General features: G+C 43.0%; 1 protein-coding gene across 8 annotated transcripts in view; it reads right to left on the reverse strand.

The window, feature by feature from the left end:
- The window catches only part of LOC129040038 (microtubule-actin cross-linking factor 1), a 379,189-nt gene that overhangs the window by 133,920 nt on the left and 228,351 nt on the right, over positions 1–16,918 (reverse strand). For 6 of the 8 annotated variants that reach the window (XM_054493938.2, XM_063665707.1, XM_054493908.2 and 3 more), the window contains 7 exons: positions 16,369–16,518; positions 12,956–13,171; positions 12,720–12,869; positions 6,462–6,695; positions 4,051–4,200; positions 2,660–2,893; positions 477–701 (listed from right to left, as the gene is read on the reverse strand). In XM_054493938.2, coding sequence (XP_054349913.1) covers positions 477–701; positions 2,660–2,893; positions 4,051–4,200; positions 6,462–6,695; positions 12,720–12,869; positions 12,956–13,171; positions 16,369–16,518 — 1,359 coding nt within the window. The remainder of the gene's footprint in view (positions 1–476; positions 702–2,659; positions 2,894–4,050; positions 4,201–6,461; positions 6,696–12,719; positions 12,870–12,955; positions 13,172–16,368; positions 16,519–16,918) is intronic. The other 2 variants (XM_054493981.2, XM_054493965.2) reach the window with 1 other exon arrangement.

Here is a 16,918-nt window from a genome sequence, read left to right on the forward strand (position 1 = left end):
ATCATAGGAAATAGGAGTTCCATTTTCAGGCTGATGTGCTTATGGGCCCAAGTTGCAAATAGACAGACAGATTTATATACCAGTTTATAGCTCGGGACAGAATCAGGGCTGGAAGGAAATGCATACACAGAATTCATTAGTGCAAATGGCAATTACAGTGTTGTGAGTAGAAGAGACTGCCCAAGGAAAGTATGTTCTGAAAGATAAAAAGAGGGCCTAGGATACACCTGGAAACATCAGTATTTGAAAACCTGGCCAGAGGAAAGTAAGAAAGACGGTCAGGGCAGAGTAGTATTATGGAAACCAAGGGAGAAAGTATTTCAAGAGGAGTGGCCAACAGTGTCAAAGCTGCTGAGACATCAAAGAAGATACAAACTGCGAGGTGCTCACTGGATTTAGGGGCAAGGTGATTGTGGTTACTTGCTCAGGGCAGGAGAGATTTTTCTAGTATAGTGAGGATAAGCTAACACCCTTACCTTCATCATCTCACGTTGCTTGTCCAGTTTCTCTGGGGCTTGATTCACTCCCATGTAACCATCAGTGGTGTCCAAGGCTCCTTTCTCCAAGCTAGCTTCCGAGAGCTGCTCCATTCCTGGAAGGTTGGTCAGCAGCTGTCCACCAGATGATCCTACTGAAGTTACCCAATCCAGGAGAGCATCGATCTTCTTCTTGTTCTCTGCCAGTTCCTTTGCTGCTTTACTCTGAAAGCCACAGAGGTAGTCTAGTGAGAAGGCTTTCCACGGGTTAAGTAATGGGGTAAAGGGGAGGAGAGAATTTTATGCTAATTCTAAGACTGGGTATAAACAGTCTTTGCACATACAAAAGAGAATTCATATCTTTAAATCTTTTGAAAAATTATTAAAAATATCTCTACATTTCATTATATCTTACTGCTTAAAAAAAAAAAAAAAAAGAGGCAGGACACAGTGGCTTACTTCAGGATCAGGAGTTTGAGACCAGCCTGGTCAACATGGTGAAACCCCATCTCTACTAAAAATACAAAAAATTATCTGGGAGTGGTGGTGCACGCCTGTAGACCCAGCTACTCAGGAGGCTGAGACCACGAGTATCATTTGAACCTGGGAGGTGGAGGTTGCAGTAAGCCAAGATCGTGCCACTGCACTCCAGCTTGGGTGACACGGCAATACTCTGTCTCAAAACAAAACAAATCCTAGGATTCAGAAATATTTTATTAAGAGGTCACTTAGTCCTGCCACCCCAGCAAGCTTCACAGAATCTTTTGAGGTACACAGAAGTGCCGGACTGGCATGGTAGGGTAAGAAATAGCAGTCACATTCAGTTACCTGGCTGCTCTTTCCTAAAGGAAAGACAAAATTCTTTCATCCTTTCCTCAACTAAACAGAACATTTAGCTCTTTTTAAATTTTTTCTCTCACCTGAGGCTACAGGGAAACATTTAATTCTTCAACTTGCCTCTGAAATTCTATTTACTGGCTCTACATGTATTTTAATAAATTAAATAGGTTATGCCAAGTTATCTATTCGTCTATTTCAAAATTCATCTTCAGGTAATTTATTTTTCTTTTCCATGTTCTCTACTTTCCTCATTAGTGTCAGCATCCAAGGCTAAACAAAGGATTCAAATTCAATCTGCCAGTGCTGAGTGGGGTGCAGAAGGTCATTTGAGACTTTGGCTTCTCTTTGGTTTATCCCAGTGCCATGATTCCCATCGTAACTACAGAGGCAGCTTGGGGACAGCTTTCGGCTAAGACTTCATAGATATTTTTCCCTAGTACTCTTAGATCACCAGTCTAGACTCATATTAAAATACATCATTTCGCCAGGCATGGTGACTCACACCTGTAATCCCAGCACTCTGGGAGGCCGAGGCAGGAGGATCGCTTGAGGTCAGAAGTTTGAGACCAGCCTGGTCAAAGGGTGAAACCCCATCTCTACTAAAAAATACAAAAATTAGCCAGGTGTGGTGGCATGTGTCTGTAGTCCCAGCTACTCAGGAGGCTGACGCCCGAGAATCACTCAAACCCAGGAGGTGGAGGTTGCAGTGAGCTGAGATTGCACCACTGTACTCCAGTCTTGGCAACAGAGCAAAACTCTGTCTCAAAAAAAAAAAAAAAAGCCATTTGCTTTTTTCCTCCCCATAATAATACTCTTCCTCACTAAGTTCTTTCTGATATTTTTCAATTAGTCAGAGGACTGAATATACAGATAGCAAGATGTTTGGGGGTTGGGGGAGGAATAGGAATATGTTCTTTTTACCAACTGTCCTGACTTAAACTCCTCCTGGACATTTCTTGTAAAAATAAAGATTCTTGTAAAAATACAGACTAGCCAGCCTGGCCAACCTGGTGAAACCCTATCTCTACTAAAAATACAAAAATTGGCTAGGCGTGGTGACAGGCACCTGTAATCCCAGCTACTTGGGAGGCTGAGGCTGAGGCAGGAGAATCACCTGAACCTGGCAGGCAGAGGTTGCAGTAAGCCGACATCATGGCACTGCACTCCAGCTTGGGTGACAGAGATTCTGTCTCAAAAAACAAAAACCAGACTAGCTCCTGAAGTAGCCCTTCCTCATGATTCTGTGCGTGCTATAAGCCTGTTTTCCCCTCACTGTCTTTTATTTGTGTCGGTACCAAAATTTTCTTTTTTGAAAAATATCAAGTGTCATAGCAGTCTATTACCTTTTCAGTCTCCTGCTGTAAGGCGGAGGTCACTGCTTCCTCCAGTTCCTTCTGGGCCACACGTGTCTGTTCCTGGAGCGCCTCATATTGCTCCTTAGCCTGATGAAGCTTTTCCCGAAGAGCTGTCAACTCACGTGGGCTCAGCTTGGTCTGATTCTCTTCCATGAACCCCTCAATGTCCTTGACAACAGTGGCAAATGAGGTGGCATGATTCTGAATGTCATCCTGTAAATCCTTAACACAAGAAAATAGGAATGGCAGAGCCTTCAACTTTAGTGCTTCTAAGTCCTCTAATGGTATAAAGATGGAATGGCTAGGATGACATATAGTCCTGTATATAGTCCCTGACAACAATTTGCTTCAGGTTTAGGCTTAAATCAATGCAAAGAAATTTGATTTTGTTTTCTAAGCAAATATTTAGTGAAGCCAAAAAAGGAGGTTGTCCATAAACATGAACATGAGAGATTTTTCATTTTGCAATGCATTATCCTCAAAGAGATCATTCTTTCCATAAAGAATTGTTGACAACATGATCTTAGCAGAGTCGAGGCCTGATGGGCCCTTATACTCTCTTGGATATCACTCCTTATCCTTAATGTGGCCTGCGGGGTCCAGTGTGATACAGGTCCCACTTACCCCTCCAACTTCAACTTTCCCTAATTTTCCTCTTGTTCTTTGCAGTCCAGTTGAACTAGCTTTCTTTTGGTTCTTGAATATGTTGTGCTCAATACCACACCCACCTCAAGACCAATATATAAGCCTCTGCCTGGTATGTTCTCTTCTTCCTCCTACCTCTTCATGAATTAATGCCTACATATCTTTTATTTCTCAAGTTTAGGTGACACTTCTTCAAGATAATCTTTTCTGAAATCCTAGACTAGATTAGGTCTCTCTGCTATATGTTCTCATATGAGTTTTCCTTCACAGATATAACAGTTACTAATTTTATGTTCATTTTTATAATAACCTGTATAATTTCTGTATGCCCTGCTAGACTGTGTGCTTCACAAGGCCAGGGATGATGTCTGTTTACCATTATTGCTAACCCTTGAGCGCTAAATATTTGTCAAAGGAATGAAAAAATCACCAGGCATGGTGGCTCAAGCCTGTTATCCTAACACTTTGAGAGGCCAAGGCCACGGCAGGAGGATTGCTTGAGCCCAGAGTTCGAGACCAGCTTTGGCAACATAGTGATACCCCATCTCTACAAAAAAATTAAAAAATTAGGACATGGTGGCTCGTGACTTTGTCCCAGCTCCTGGGGAGGCTGAGGTGGGAGGATTGCCTGAGCCCAGGAGATCGAAGCTGCAGTGAGCCAAGATAACGCCACTGTACTCCAGCCTGAGCAGTAGAGCGAGACTTTGTGTCAAAATTGACAGATTCACACTGACCTTCAAGTCACTTTGGTTCTTCTGCAAAGCAGAGAGATCCTGCCGGGTGGTTCTGCCTTGGTGGCCTGCCAGTGCTCTTTCTGCCTGTCCTACCCAACTGCAAAGATCCTCCAGTTGCTGGTGACAGGTATTTTGTTGTTTCTGCAGGGTCTAATTAAAATGCAAAGGGGTCAAGAGACATTTCCTAATTCACATTTTATAAATACAAGAAACTCCCTGAAATGTAAAACAGGAAGGTTATATCTCAAGGATGGAAAAGTTGGTGGGAGACTAGAATAGGAAAAGACACAGAAGTCATATTCGGAAAGCTCCCCTCATTTGGACAGTCCATTGATCTGGGTCTATGGATTGGATAATCAGGATAATTATGAGAATGCTTCTAGTTCAGGTTTTGGTTTGAGAGCTCCTTCACCAGACTGCTGTTATTATCTTTGGAAATGGAGAAGAAAGAGCCCAGATGCTTGAAATCCACACATGATAATGGTGATGATAATAATTTAGTGGTTCTGATCAATCCCTCCACTAGAACCAGAGATTTGCTACATAATATGCAAAAGTAGAAGAATTGGAGTAGAAAGAAAAATCAAAGACCTGGATAATTCATAAGTTAATCAAGCTTCTTAATAATTGAGCTGACTTTATAAATCAAATGTCTCATCAATCCAGAGACTCATTAAATAAAATGATTACACGCCAGGCATGAAGGGCTAGATTTGGCTATTTTGAGAAGGAAAGTGCCCAAGAATAGCAACTGGCTCAGTCCTTTAGGTGTCTACACTAATATCAAAGGAACAGGCCAGGCCCAAGGAGAGAGAGGGAATATGTTTCTGTGCCCAATCCTTTCTCTAGATTTTATCTCAGTTGTATGACACTGAAGCACCTGACTGAGCAATTGAGCATGATGTGTTCTCCTGACCATCCTTCTAAAACCATTTTCCACCAGTTTCTACCTTCTGATGGCGCTTTAGTCACCTGCACTTACAGACAGGTGCCCAAATTGGCCCTCTCTCCCCCTCTTTAGGACAAATAGAAGGGCTCTGGAAGAGAACTCCTAAGAGCTCTTCAGCTGTAAAACAGGATCTTCATGGGTTAGGATGGGTGCAGACTGAATCTGAAAAAAGCAAAGCAAACAAGTTAACACAGAGACATACACACACATTCAAGGCAAATATTGAGAGAAGCAGAGCATTTCTGACAATAACAAGGTTAATAAGCATTGTGGAATTAATTACACGCTCAGGGAGAATGTTCACATGCAGTTCTATCACCTGCTGCAGCTCAGGAGTCTACTGTGAATCTGGGCTGGGTCTTGTCTTAATGTGGCTCAGACGAATTTTACTTCATTAATTATCTGAAGGTTATATCATGCTATATAAACTCCTGAATGAGAGCATTGCATATGCTCAGTTTTCAAAGGTAACCTAAAGCTTTCCATTAGTATATCTCAATTTCAATATAGTTGAAAAAATGAGACAGTAATAGGGGACATATGGCACCAACTACCCTAATTCCCTTAAAGTCTGACTCAAAAGCTTAATTTTTTGCACAATATTTAATAAAGGAGCCCTTGAGACAAATTTTATGGTGATAATGACAATTCTAATGTCATCTTGCTACATGCCAACTTACTATTCAAATAGCAGAAATGGCATGAACATCATTCTGGGTATTCTAAGGTTTTGATGTTATTATTAATGTAACTATGTTGAGTTGAGCTTTGCAAGAAGAGAGTTGTGATGAAAGATGGTAGGATGGTTAGTTTTTTGTTTGTTTGTTTGTTTTAGTATCATCCCTGCTTCTACATACTGTTTTCCATGACTGAATAAGCAAATAAGCACTGGGCACTATAGTGTGAGGAAAGGGGCAAGAAAATAATATTAATTCTTAAAGAGCCAAAAATTAATGATTCTAATAAAATTTCCTGTCAGCCACTTAAGGATTGTAAAGGAACCTTATGGTAAATCATTTGAAATAGATTAAATAGAATGAAACTGATTTCAGAACCCTTCTCCTCAAGAGCTCAGAGTATCTAGATGTTCTTACGAGCCCTCAAAACAATGCTAAAGGAGAAAGTAAAGTAGGGAAAGGACTAGATACATGATTTTCATTTGAAATTCAGAGACAATGAGATACAGTGAAGGAAAAGTCTCACTAAAAGAAAACACTTGCATATGTATACACATGTCAACACATACATTCTCTCACACATACATAAAATCAAAGACATGGCAAGAACAACAGCCAGAACAGGTGCCTCCTAGACTAGAACCATACTGGCCTGCATGACATGAAATTTCAAAACTGGTAAACCCAGGCTCCTGCAATGATGATACACAGAGTCTGGCCAGAAAACCCAATGACAGAGGACATCCCCAAAGACAAACTGAGCCCAGCTGCTGGTTCAGTCTGACCTTCACCAGGGCTTCCTGCTCCATTTGTTGAAGATGGCCCTGCAAGGCATCCACCTGAGCTGCAGTCTGCTCCAAAATGTCCTGGAAGGACCTCTGCAGTTCATTCAGAAGCCTCAGCATCTGTCGATTCTGCTGAGGGGACAAGTCCTGGGCATGTTCCGAGATAAAGAACTGAACATCAAAAGCAAGAGCATCCAGCTGAGATTTCCTTTCAGCCATGGGCTGTTTCAAATCCTAAGGTAAATGGAAAAAGGAAACAAAAAACCAAACCAAACCATGATACTTTCATTTCTCAGTCCATGAAGAAAACCAACAGAATCAGAGAGGCTAATTTCCTGTATTTTCATAACTGTCACTAATAATTCTAGGGCCAAACTAGAATTAAAGTCTCTCTCGGCTGGGCGCGGTGGCTCATGCCTGTAATCGCAGCACTTTGGGAGGCCAAGGTGGGCGGATCACAAGGTCAGGAGATGGAGACCATCCTGGCTAACATGGTGAAACCCCGTCCCTACTAAAAATACAAAAAATTAGCCAGGCGTAGTGGCGGGCGCCTGTAGTCCCAGCTACTTGGGAGGCTGAGGCAGGACAATGGCGTGAATCCGGGAGGCAGAGGTTGCGGTGAGCCAAGACTGTACCACTGCACTCCAGCCTGGGCGACAGAGCAAGACTCCGTCTCAAAAAAAAAAAAAAAAAGTATCTCTCACTTTCAGTCTCTCCAAACTCCTCATAAATTAGAATTAAGTTTCCTTTACTGGACCTACCTTGATTTCCAAATGCAGTAAGCAGCTCAATTATTTATGCTAGCATGATTATACTATTGTTAATCCAAAATATCTGTGAATTTTTTTTTTTTTTTGATACAGAGTTTCACTCTGTCACCCAGGCTGGAGTACAGTGGCGCGATCTTGGCTCACTGCGAGCTCTGCCTCCCAGGTTCATGCCATTCTCCTGCTTCAGCCTCCCGAGTAGCTGGGACTACAGGCACCCGCCACCACGCCCGGCTAATTTTTTGTAGTTTCAGTAGAGATGGGGTTTCACTGTGTTAGCAAGATGGTCTCGATCTCCTGACCTTGTGATCTGCCCGCCTTGGCCTCCCAAAATGTTGGGATTACAGGCGTGAGCCACCATGCCTGGCCTTTTTTTTTTTTTTTTAAACAGTCTTGCTCTGTTGCCCAGGCTGGAGTGCAGTGGTACAATCTCGGCTCATTGCAACCTCTGCCTCACTGGTTCAAGCAATTCTTGTGCCTCTACCTCCTGAGTAACTGGGCCTACAGGTGCTCACCACCACGCCTGGCTAATTTTTTGTATTTTTAGTAGAGACAGGGTTTTGCCATGTTGGCCAGGTTTGTCTCAAACTCCCGGCCTCAAGTGATCTGCCTTCCTTGACCTCCCAAAGTGCTGAGATTACAGGCGTGAGCCACGCGCCCGTCCATCAATTTTTAAAAAAAATTTTGGAAAGTATAACATGAATTTCTGATCTGAGATGTACCTAATTATACTTTCTTAGGTTCAAATATCTATTTGTATCTGTCCAGCAATGAGTTACTGGTAGGCCAGTACTGAGAAAATATATAATTTGTTTGTGATTCGCTAAATTTTTTGTTTTTTGAGACAAGATCTTGCTCTGTCACCCAGGCTGGAGTGCAGTGATGCATACAAAGCTCAATGCAGCCTGGACCTCCTGGGCTCAAGCAATCCTCTCACCTCAGCCTTCCAAGTAGCTGGGACCACACGTGCGCACCATCATGCCCAGCTAATTTTTTAAGTTATCTGTAGACATGGTGTCTCACTACATTGCCCAGGCTGGTCTCGAACTCCTGGGCTTAAGTGATCCTTCCACTTAGCCTCCGAAAGTGCTGGGATTACAGGCATGAGCCACCACGCCCAGCCTAAATTTTGATTTTCTGAGTAAATTATACTGTTTATACTATTTTTAAAGCTGAAAGATTACACTCAGACTTTCTTGTTATAGTTACATTTTTCCCTTAAAGTAGTAAAAACTGTCCAAACACTAAAATCATCTGTTTTCAGACTATTAAAAGCAAGCAATCTTCCCATATTTAGTGATTATCAATTATGTTATACTGGATCTCCATCACTTTGAAACTGAGAGTAGATCAATTCAGAGTAGTCAATCCTGCAGAGCAGGCAGAAAGGGCTTCTTGAATATTTATCACAATGTTACAGTAGGTAGTTAGGCAGACATGAGCAGGGCATGAGAGGCCTTGCCCACCTCCACATCACCTGATGGTCACCTCCAAGAATGTCAGGTGACCATCAGATGATGGTCAGGTGGTTGTTCAACCATCTCTCTAAAATAATAATTGGTTGCAGCCGGCAGCAGAGAAAGGCAGGCTCTCAATAGATAGAAAACACCTAAAGCTGGTGATTAGCAGCTTCCCAGTAAGATCTCAGGAGCTGGGCGAGTGGGCTCAAGCATGAGCACTAAGAGGTAAAGTGGCGGAGTTTAAACCGGTATATGAACTTCCTCTAAGAACGCTCAACTGGTAAGGGAAAAACGCCTCAAGTGAGCATGTATACAACTTTAGTAAACACACTGCACATGCGACCCCTCCCAAGTGCTAGCAGGTCACTGCACATGCAGACAGCCCACCCCAAGGGAAGAATCAGGGGAGGAGAAACGTAACCCCTGGAAGCATGCCAACATATAAAACCCCAAGTCAAAGGACAGACAGCACACTTGGATCTCTCAAGTTGCCCGTTTGGCCCTCTTCCAAGTGTACTTTACTTCCTTTCATTCCTGCTCTAAATTTTTTTTTTTTTTTTTTGAGACAGAGTCGAGCTCTGTCACCCAGGCTGGAGTCCAGTGGCATGATCTCAGCTCATTGCAATCTCCACCTCCCGGGTTCAAGCGATTCTCCTGCCTCAGCCTCCCAAGTAACTGGGATTACAGGTGCCTGCCACCATGCTCAGCTAATTTTATATTTTTTTTTAGTAGAGACGGGGTTTCACCATGTTGGCCAGGCTGATCTTGAACTCCTGAACTTCAGGTGATCCTCCCACCTTGGCCTCCCAAAGTGTTGGGATTTATAGGCATGAGCCACCACGCCTGGCCCTAAAACTTTTTTTTTTTTGAGATGGAGTTTCCCTCTTGCTGCCCAGGCTGGAGTGCAATGGCGCAACCTCAGCTCACCACAACCTCTGCCTCCCGGGTTCAAGCGATTCTCCTGCCTCAGCCTCCCAAGTAGCTGAGATTACAGGTATGTGCCACCACGCCTGGCTAATTTTGTATTTTTAGTAGAGACGGGGTTTCTTCTCGTTGGTCAGGCTGGTCTCGAACTCCCGACCTCAGGCGATCCGCCCGCCTCGGCCTCCCAAAGTGCTGGGATGACAGGCGTGAGCCACCGTGCCCAGCCCTAAAACTTTTAAATAAACTTTCACTCCTGCTCTAAAACTTGCCTCAGTCTCTCCCCCTGCCTTATGCCCCTTGGTCAAATTCTTTCGCCTGAGGAGGCAAGAACAGAGCAGCTGCAGACTCACATGGATTTGCCGCTGCTAACAATAAGACAAAGCTTTCTTCCTCTGTGAACATGATAATTTAGGAAACTATCACTGGAAAAACAAGGCTCAGACTGTTGTTCTCTGCTACAAGAGGATTCATATGTTATAACTAGGGGAGGGCACCAATGCATGAAATGCTCTATGTCTCTATGTTTTTATATCTCATACTATGTCATGGTAATTTTTTTCATGCTTGCTTCTTTGTAATATCTCAGCAAACAGATAAAGCCTGAATAAAGTCTGAAACTCCCTCAGTGATATCTTTGGATAAAGGGTATAAAAAGAGGAGGCAGGTCAACTGTTGCATCATAAAGAGGGATGAGATTGTGTACAAGGTTGATCACGGACAAACTTTTATGTCTGCTTCTCTTAAGATTGGGGAAGAGGGAGAAGATAGAACAGAAGGAGGGGACATTTCTAGTTCTATTCTGACATTCTAAAAAGTTGAAGGAGAGGGGTATCTCTCTATAGCAGAGGGTTGATAAACCACTGTAATATACCTGATATAGTCTTAAATAGAACAAAAAAAGAGAACAATATTGGGGAGAAAACTCTCTGGTTCACATGTATTTCATGGTCTTAACTTTTCTCTCATTGACTAATAAAAAGAATCAATTAAGCTGGGGCTTAAGAAGAAGAAAAGCAACTCTCTAGAGCAGGGGGGTCAACAAACTATGGCCCCCAAGCAAAATCTGGCCTGTCACATGTTTTTGTAAATAAAGTTTTATTGGAACATAGCCATAGCCATTTGTTTATGTACTATCTATGGCTGCTTTAATTTTGAGTGATTGCAACAGAAATAGGTCTTCTGCATACGGTTCATAAAGCCTATAATATTTATTATCTGGCCCTTTATTTTAAAAGTTTGCTGACCAGACGCGGTGGCTCACGTCTGTAATCCCAGCACTTTGGGAGGCCAAGGTGGGTGGATTGCCTGAAGTCAGAAGTTCGAGACCACTCTAGGCAACATGGTGAAACCCCTCTCTACTGAAAATACAAAAAATTTAGCCTGGCATGGTGGTGGGTGCCTGTAATCCCAGCTACTTGGGAGGCTGAGGCAGGAGAATGGAGGTTGCAGTGAGCTGAGATCGCACCACTGAACTCCAGCCTGGGTGACAGAGCGAGACTCCATCTCAAAAAAAAAAAAAAAAAAAAAAAAGTTTGCCAACCCATGCTGTAAATAACCGATCAAAAATTCTCCTGAGTTCAGTCATGGTGGAAAGCACTGCAGCGATTTCACAGGAACTTAGAATTACCATCTGACCTAGCAATCCCGTTATTGGGTATATACCCAAAGGAATGTAAATTATTCTATCATAAAGACACATGTGTGTGTATGTTCAGTACAGCACTATTCACAATAGCAAAGACATGGAATTGACCTAAATGCCCATCAATGGTACACTAGATAAAGAAAATGTGGACACCACATTTTATGGAATACTATCCAGCCATAAGAAAGAACGAGATCATATCCTTTAAAGCAATATGGATGGAGCTGGAGGCCATTATCCTAAGCAAACTAACATAGGAACAGAAAGCCAAATATGGCATGTTCTCACTTATAAGTGGAAGCCAAACAAGAACACATGGATACTAGGAGGGGAACAACAGATACTGGGGCCTACTTGAGGGTGAGGGGGTGGCAGCAGAGACAGGATCAGAAAAAATACCTATTGGGTACTATGCTTATTACCCAGGTGATAAAATTATCTGTACATCAAACCCTCATGACATGCAGTTTACCTATATAACGAACCTGCACATGTACCCCTGAAACAACAACAAAAAATCTCCTGAAACTGCTATGTGTGTGTGCACGTAGGATTGGATCTTGGTCAAAAAAGAAACAAAGGACGGATCCTACATGCTCATTTATAAAGAGAGGATGAGATTGATAATAACAGGTCATTCAGTAGATGGTCTCTCAGAGAATAGCTGAAAGGAGAAATGATCATTATCACTGAAGCTCCAGGGATATGATTTTTTTTTTTAAGACGGAGTTTTGTTCTTGTTGCCCAAGCTGGAGTGCAATGGCGCGGTCTTGGCTCACTGCAACCTCTGCTTCCCGGGTTCAAGCGATTCTCCTGCCTCAGGCTCCCAAGTAGCTGGGATTACGGGTGCCTGCCACACCGCCCGGCTAATTTTTTTGTATTTTTAATAGAGACGGGGTTTCACCATGTTGGCCAGGCTGGTGTTGAACTCCTGACCTCAGGTGATCTGCCCGCCTTGGCCTCCCAAAGTGCTGGTATTACAGGTGTGAGCTGCCATGCCCGGCCAGGGATATGATAATTATAAACCTAAACGTAGCTGACTTTATTTATAAAATGGAAAATCAGACTTTCTAAGAAAGATAAATGGCCGGGTGCAGTGGCTCACGCCTGTAATCCCAGCACTTTGGGAGGCCGAGGCGGGCGGATCACCTGAGGTCAGGAGTTTGAGACCAGCTTGGCCAACAAGGTGAAACCCCATCTCTACTAAAAATACAAAAATGAGCTGGGCGTGGAGGTAGGCGCCTATAGTCCCAGCTACTCGGGAGGCTGAGGTGGGAGAATCACTTGAACCTGGGAGGTGGAGGTTGTGGTGAGCTGGGACTGTGACACTGTACTCCAGCTTGGGCGACAGAGCAAGACTCTGTCTCAAAAAAAAAGAAAGATAAATATGGATACTGGTTTGCCTAGCAGGAAAATAAAATTGATACAACTCAAAGGACAAAGAAAACGTGCTTGAGTTTACCTCATACTGTTGGAGACAGCGGTTCAGGCTGTCAACATCTGTTTCACTGTTAGATCCCTTGCTGTTCAGAATAAGATTGGTATTGCCAACCCAGGCTCTCAGATCTTGAAGTCTGCCTTCTAGCTGTGTGTGCTGATTTAACACTTTAGTCTAAGAAATAAATGGAAAATCACATTATGAAAATCTCCCAACCACCCAGACTTTGTAAGCCTTTATGAATAAAAGCAAAATGCTACCTTTTCTATTTCCACAGCATTCTGGAAGTGGAGTAGCCTGGAATTCCAAGTGTCACTCACAGAGCTGAGAGACTTCTGAAGATTCTTGGCATCTTTCTCTAGAGCCTTCAACAGTTGAGCAGGAACTTCTTGAGGCTGGCTGATGATAATCTGATTCACACACTCCAACTCCTGACTGACCAAGGTGGTCAGATCCTTTAACTCCCTGTCTAATACCTGAGGGAATAAAGTGGAGTTACCTATAAAAGCAAGACTAGAAACCCTCTGGGAATCAGCTGTGAACACATTTCTCTCTCACCCCATGTCTACACACACTTTAGGGCTTAGAAAATGTTTTTATGTACGTTCATTAGTTTACTTGGTTCTCGCAATCACTAATTCATGATGTAGGCAAGGTAGATGTTACTGTTCTGGATTTACAGAAGAGATGCCTCATTGCTTAAAAAAAAATGTGAACGGTGTCCAAGGTCACCCAGCTGGTAAGCAGTACAGCCAGGACTTGGATTCAGGTTTTCTCACTCAGTGCAGTGTGCTCCCTCCACTGTAACTTGCTGCCTCTCTGAGAGTGTCATTATGCCTTTCCCCAAGGAGCAGCTGTGCAGAATTAATGTGCTACAAAATAAACCCAACGGATGACTCTTCCACTCTAAATTCCAGGGTCATGGAACCAAAGAACACATAGCTAACCCCAACCAGCTTTTCCACTCATCTAGTCTGTAATATTCTGGTCCTCAACAGATAAGCCGGAAATAAGCTGTGGAAGAACTTGACATAGTTCTTTGGGGCATCATCCTCAGCCCCAGTTCAGCCACCCTACCCAAGGCCACACACTAGATATTGAGAGAACCAGTAAACCACTACAATCTGTCTTCATGGTGACTCCAATCCTATGACAACTCTTAACCTCCAATTTCAGTGAAATAGCCACTCTTTCTCCCTCTCAAGGCTGTCTTTCTATGTTTTTAGGGGACTGGTTCTATCAGTTACCACTTCCTCTCTCTTCTAACTTCAAGTTCTCCTTTTTAATTGGTTCTTTCTCCTCAGTCCAAAACCCATTCAAAACATTTCTTTCAATCCATCTCCTCGAGTAGTGTCCCACCTCATTCCTTGCCTGTACCTAAGACTTCTGGAAAGAAGGATCTATATTAATTGTCTCCACTTTCCAACCTCCCATTTCTTCCAGCTAGAAGTTAGTTTATATCCCATCACTCCACTGAAACTGTTCAAAGTCACCAATAACTTTCAGGAGCTGAATCTCCCCTTCAGTCCTCATTGTACTCAATCTCCCTGTGGTAGTTACTAGGGCTGACTCCTCCTCCTTTGGTTTCTGTGAGACGAGTGTTTCCAGGTGTTCCTCAGAGATCTCCAGTTAGACTTTTTCAATCTATTTTTGTTGCTGTTGTTTCTTTGTTGGTCCTTTAAATGGTAGTGCTTTTGAATATATTTTTCTTTCTTTTTTTTAAGACAGGGTCTCAGTCCGTCTCCCAGATTGGAGTGCAGTTATGCATTCATAGCTCAATACAACCTCAAACTCCTGGGCTCAGGCAAATCCTCCTGCCTCAGCTTTCTGAGTGGCTGGGACTAGGGTGTATACCACCAGGCTTGGCTAATTTCTTACTATGTTGCCCAGGATGGTCTCAAACTCCTTGGCTCAAGCAATCCTCTTGTCTTGGCCTACCAAAGTGCTGGGATTATAGGCATGAGCCACTGTGACTGGCCCTCAGTATGGTTTTCTTCCTAAATAGTCTGTATTTTGTCCAAGTTTCTTTTTCTTTGTTTTAGCCTCTCCTTTTGTATCAGAAGCTTTCTGGATGCTGAAGTGGAGTGTAATGCCCTAAAAAGCTGACTACAAACTCTGCTGGCTGTAGTCTTCACTGAGGGTGATGGAGCTGGGCCATACAGTTGGGAAACCACTTATATCAGTACCATTAGGTCTTCCCCCTTGGGCTGGTCAAACCATAGCGGGAGCAAGGATATAGCTCAAAATTCAGTATGTATGTGAACTTCCAGTTAATCCTACTGATTTCTGTATGGAATATTTACCTTCAATAAATGGCTGCTCTCCCTAGTCAAGAGACACTTTGAATTACTTTCCTCAGAGGATGAACATCCAGTCTTTCGTTAGAGCACAGCACGAGCAGTTGCCAGGCCACGTGAAGTAAGTTGAAAATCTAAAGGTCTAATTGCTTCTTAAACAGACTTTAAACCAATTATAAGCCCGTTTGTATATCCATTTTCATCTCTTTCTGGTGCTCCCAATTTTTGAGGCTTTGGGGAGTTCTGTAGTGTAAATCAGGTTGTTCCTTAGCTTCCTCCACTTTAAGTTGAGGATCTGGTTTACTCTAGCTTGCTAAGGTAGTTATCGCCTCATCCAGCTGCTTTGTAACTTCTAAAATTTTACTGCTGTTTTCTCCTCTCTTGCTCTTTTCTTTATGAATTTATGCGCTAAAAACAAACAAAAAAAAAAACCAAAAAAAAAAAAACCCAAAAAACCTTTTTCCTGATGTCTTAGTATAGTTTTAGGAAGTAAGAGAGATTAACTTACATACCTAATCTACTGTTTTAAGCCTCCAACATTTCTTGCTTGAATTACTGCAATAGTTTCCTAACCAATCACTCTGCCTTTGAACTTACCTAAATCAATCCAAAACCACGCAGGTAACAATTGGTAGGGCCGGGCGTGGTGGCTCACACCTGTAATCCTAGCACTTTGGGAGGCCGAGGAGGGCAGATCACGAGGTCAGGAGATCGAGACCATCTTGGCTAACACGGTGAAACCCCGTCTCTACTAGAAATACAAAAAATTAGCTGGGCGTGGCGGCAGGCGCCTGTAGTCCCAGCCACTCGGGAGGCTGAGGCAGGAGAATGGCGGAAACCCGGGAGGCGGAGCTTGCAGTGAGCCGAGATCACGCCACTGCACTCCAGCCTGGGCAACAGAGTGAGACACCATCTCAAAAAACAACAACAACAAAAAAAAACCAAAAAACAAACAAACAAGAAAAATTAGCCGTGCATGGCGGCGGGTGCCTGTAGTCCCAGCTATTCGGGAGGCTGAGGCAGGGGAATTGCTTGAACCCGGGAGGCGGAGGTTGCAGTGAGCCGAGATCGCGCTACTGCACTCCACCCTGGGTGACAGAGCAAGACTCCATCTCAAAAAAAAAAAAAAACAACAAAAAACCAATTGATAGTAATTACATTCATAGCCAAATCCGAGGTCTGTTCAAGTTTATCCTTTATAAATTTTATCCAGTCTATCCAAATGTAGCCCATCCCATAATTATCTGACAAGGGTCTGAGATTGTTTACCCTAGAATAGAGTGCAAGCAGGTCCTTATAAGTCTTGAAATCTTCAAGGAAGATGGAGGCAGCTATCTTGAAGCTGGTGTCTGTGGTGGAAGTCTCTGGGAACCTACCTTGGCCTGACACAGCAGATCCTGTAGTTCTGCCAGGTTTAGCTCCAAAGGTTGAATCTGTTTGGTCCTCATTTCAATGTTCCGTAACAGAGACAGATAGGATACTAGCTTTTCATCATGTTCTAAACAGAGTTGCCGGGTAAATACATTCTGTGGAGCCAAAAAGAAAGCTGACTCAGTTCTGACATTCTCCTGTAAGTCAGCTTTAGAAGCAGGCAGGGGTTTTTGCTAGACAAATAGAAGCAATTTTTACTGCACATAGAGTGGGATAAAATAAAACATTTTGTTTAAGTCATTTCAAATCAATAGACAAAGGTGATTTTACCAGTTTCCTCAGAGAGCAGAAGCTCAGAGCTATCAATCTACAAGCATCATTTTACCAAAATTTCCAAAAGCTATTCTGATTTCAGGTAGCATCGTCCTAGTATTTCTATTAGCTCGTTTCTATTTAAAACCCTTGCAGATTTCAGAAAGACATTCAGAGCCAATGCCTAATTTTCCAACAACTTTGCTGCAAACAGATGATGATAAACTAAGTTATATCTTAGAG

This window comes from Pongo pygmaeus, chromosome 1 (assembly GCF_028885625.2).
Source record: "Pongo pygmaeus isolate AG05252 chromosome 1, NHGRI_mPonPyg2-v2.0_pri, whole genome shotgun sequence".
Taxonomy (NCBI): Eukaryota; Metazoa; Chordata; class Mammalia; order Primates; family Hominidae; genus Pongo; species Pongo pygmaeus.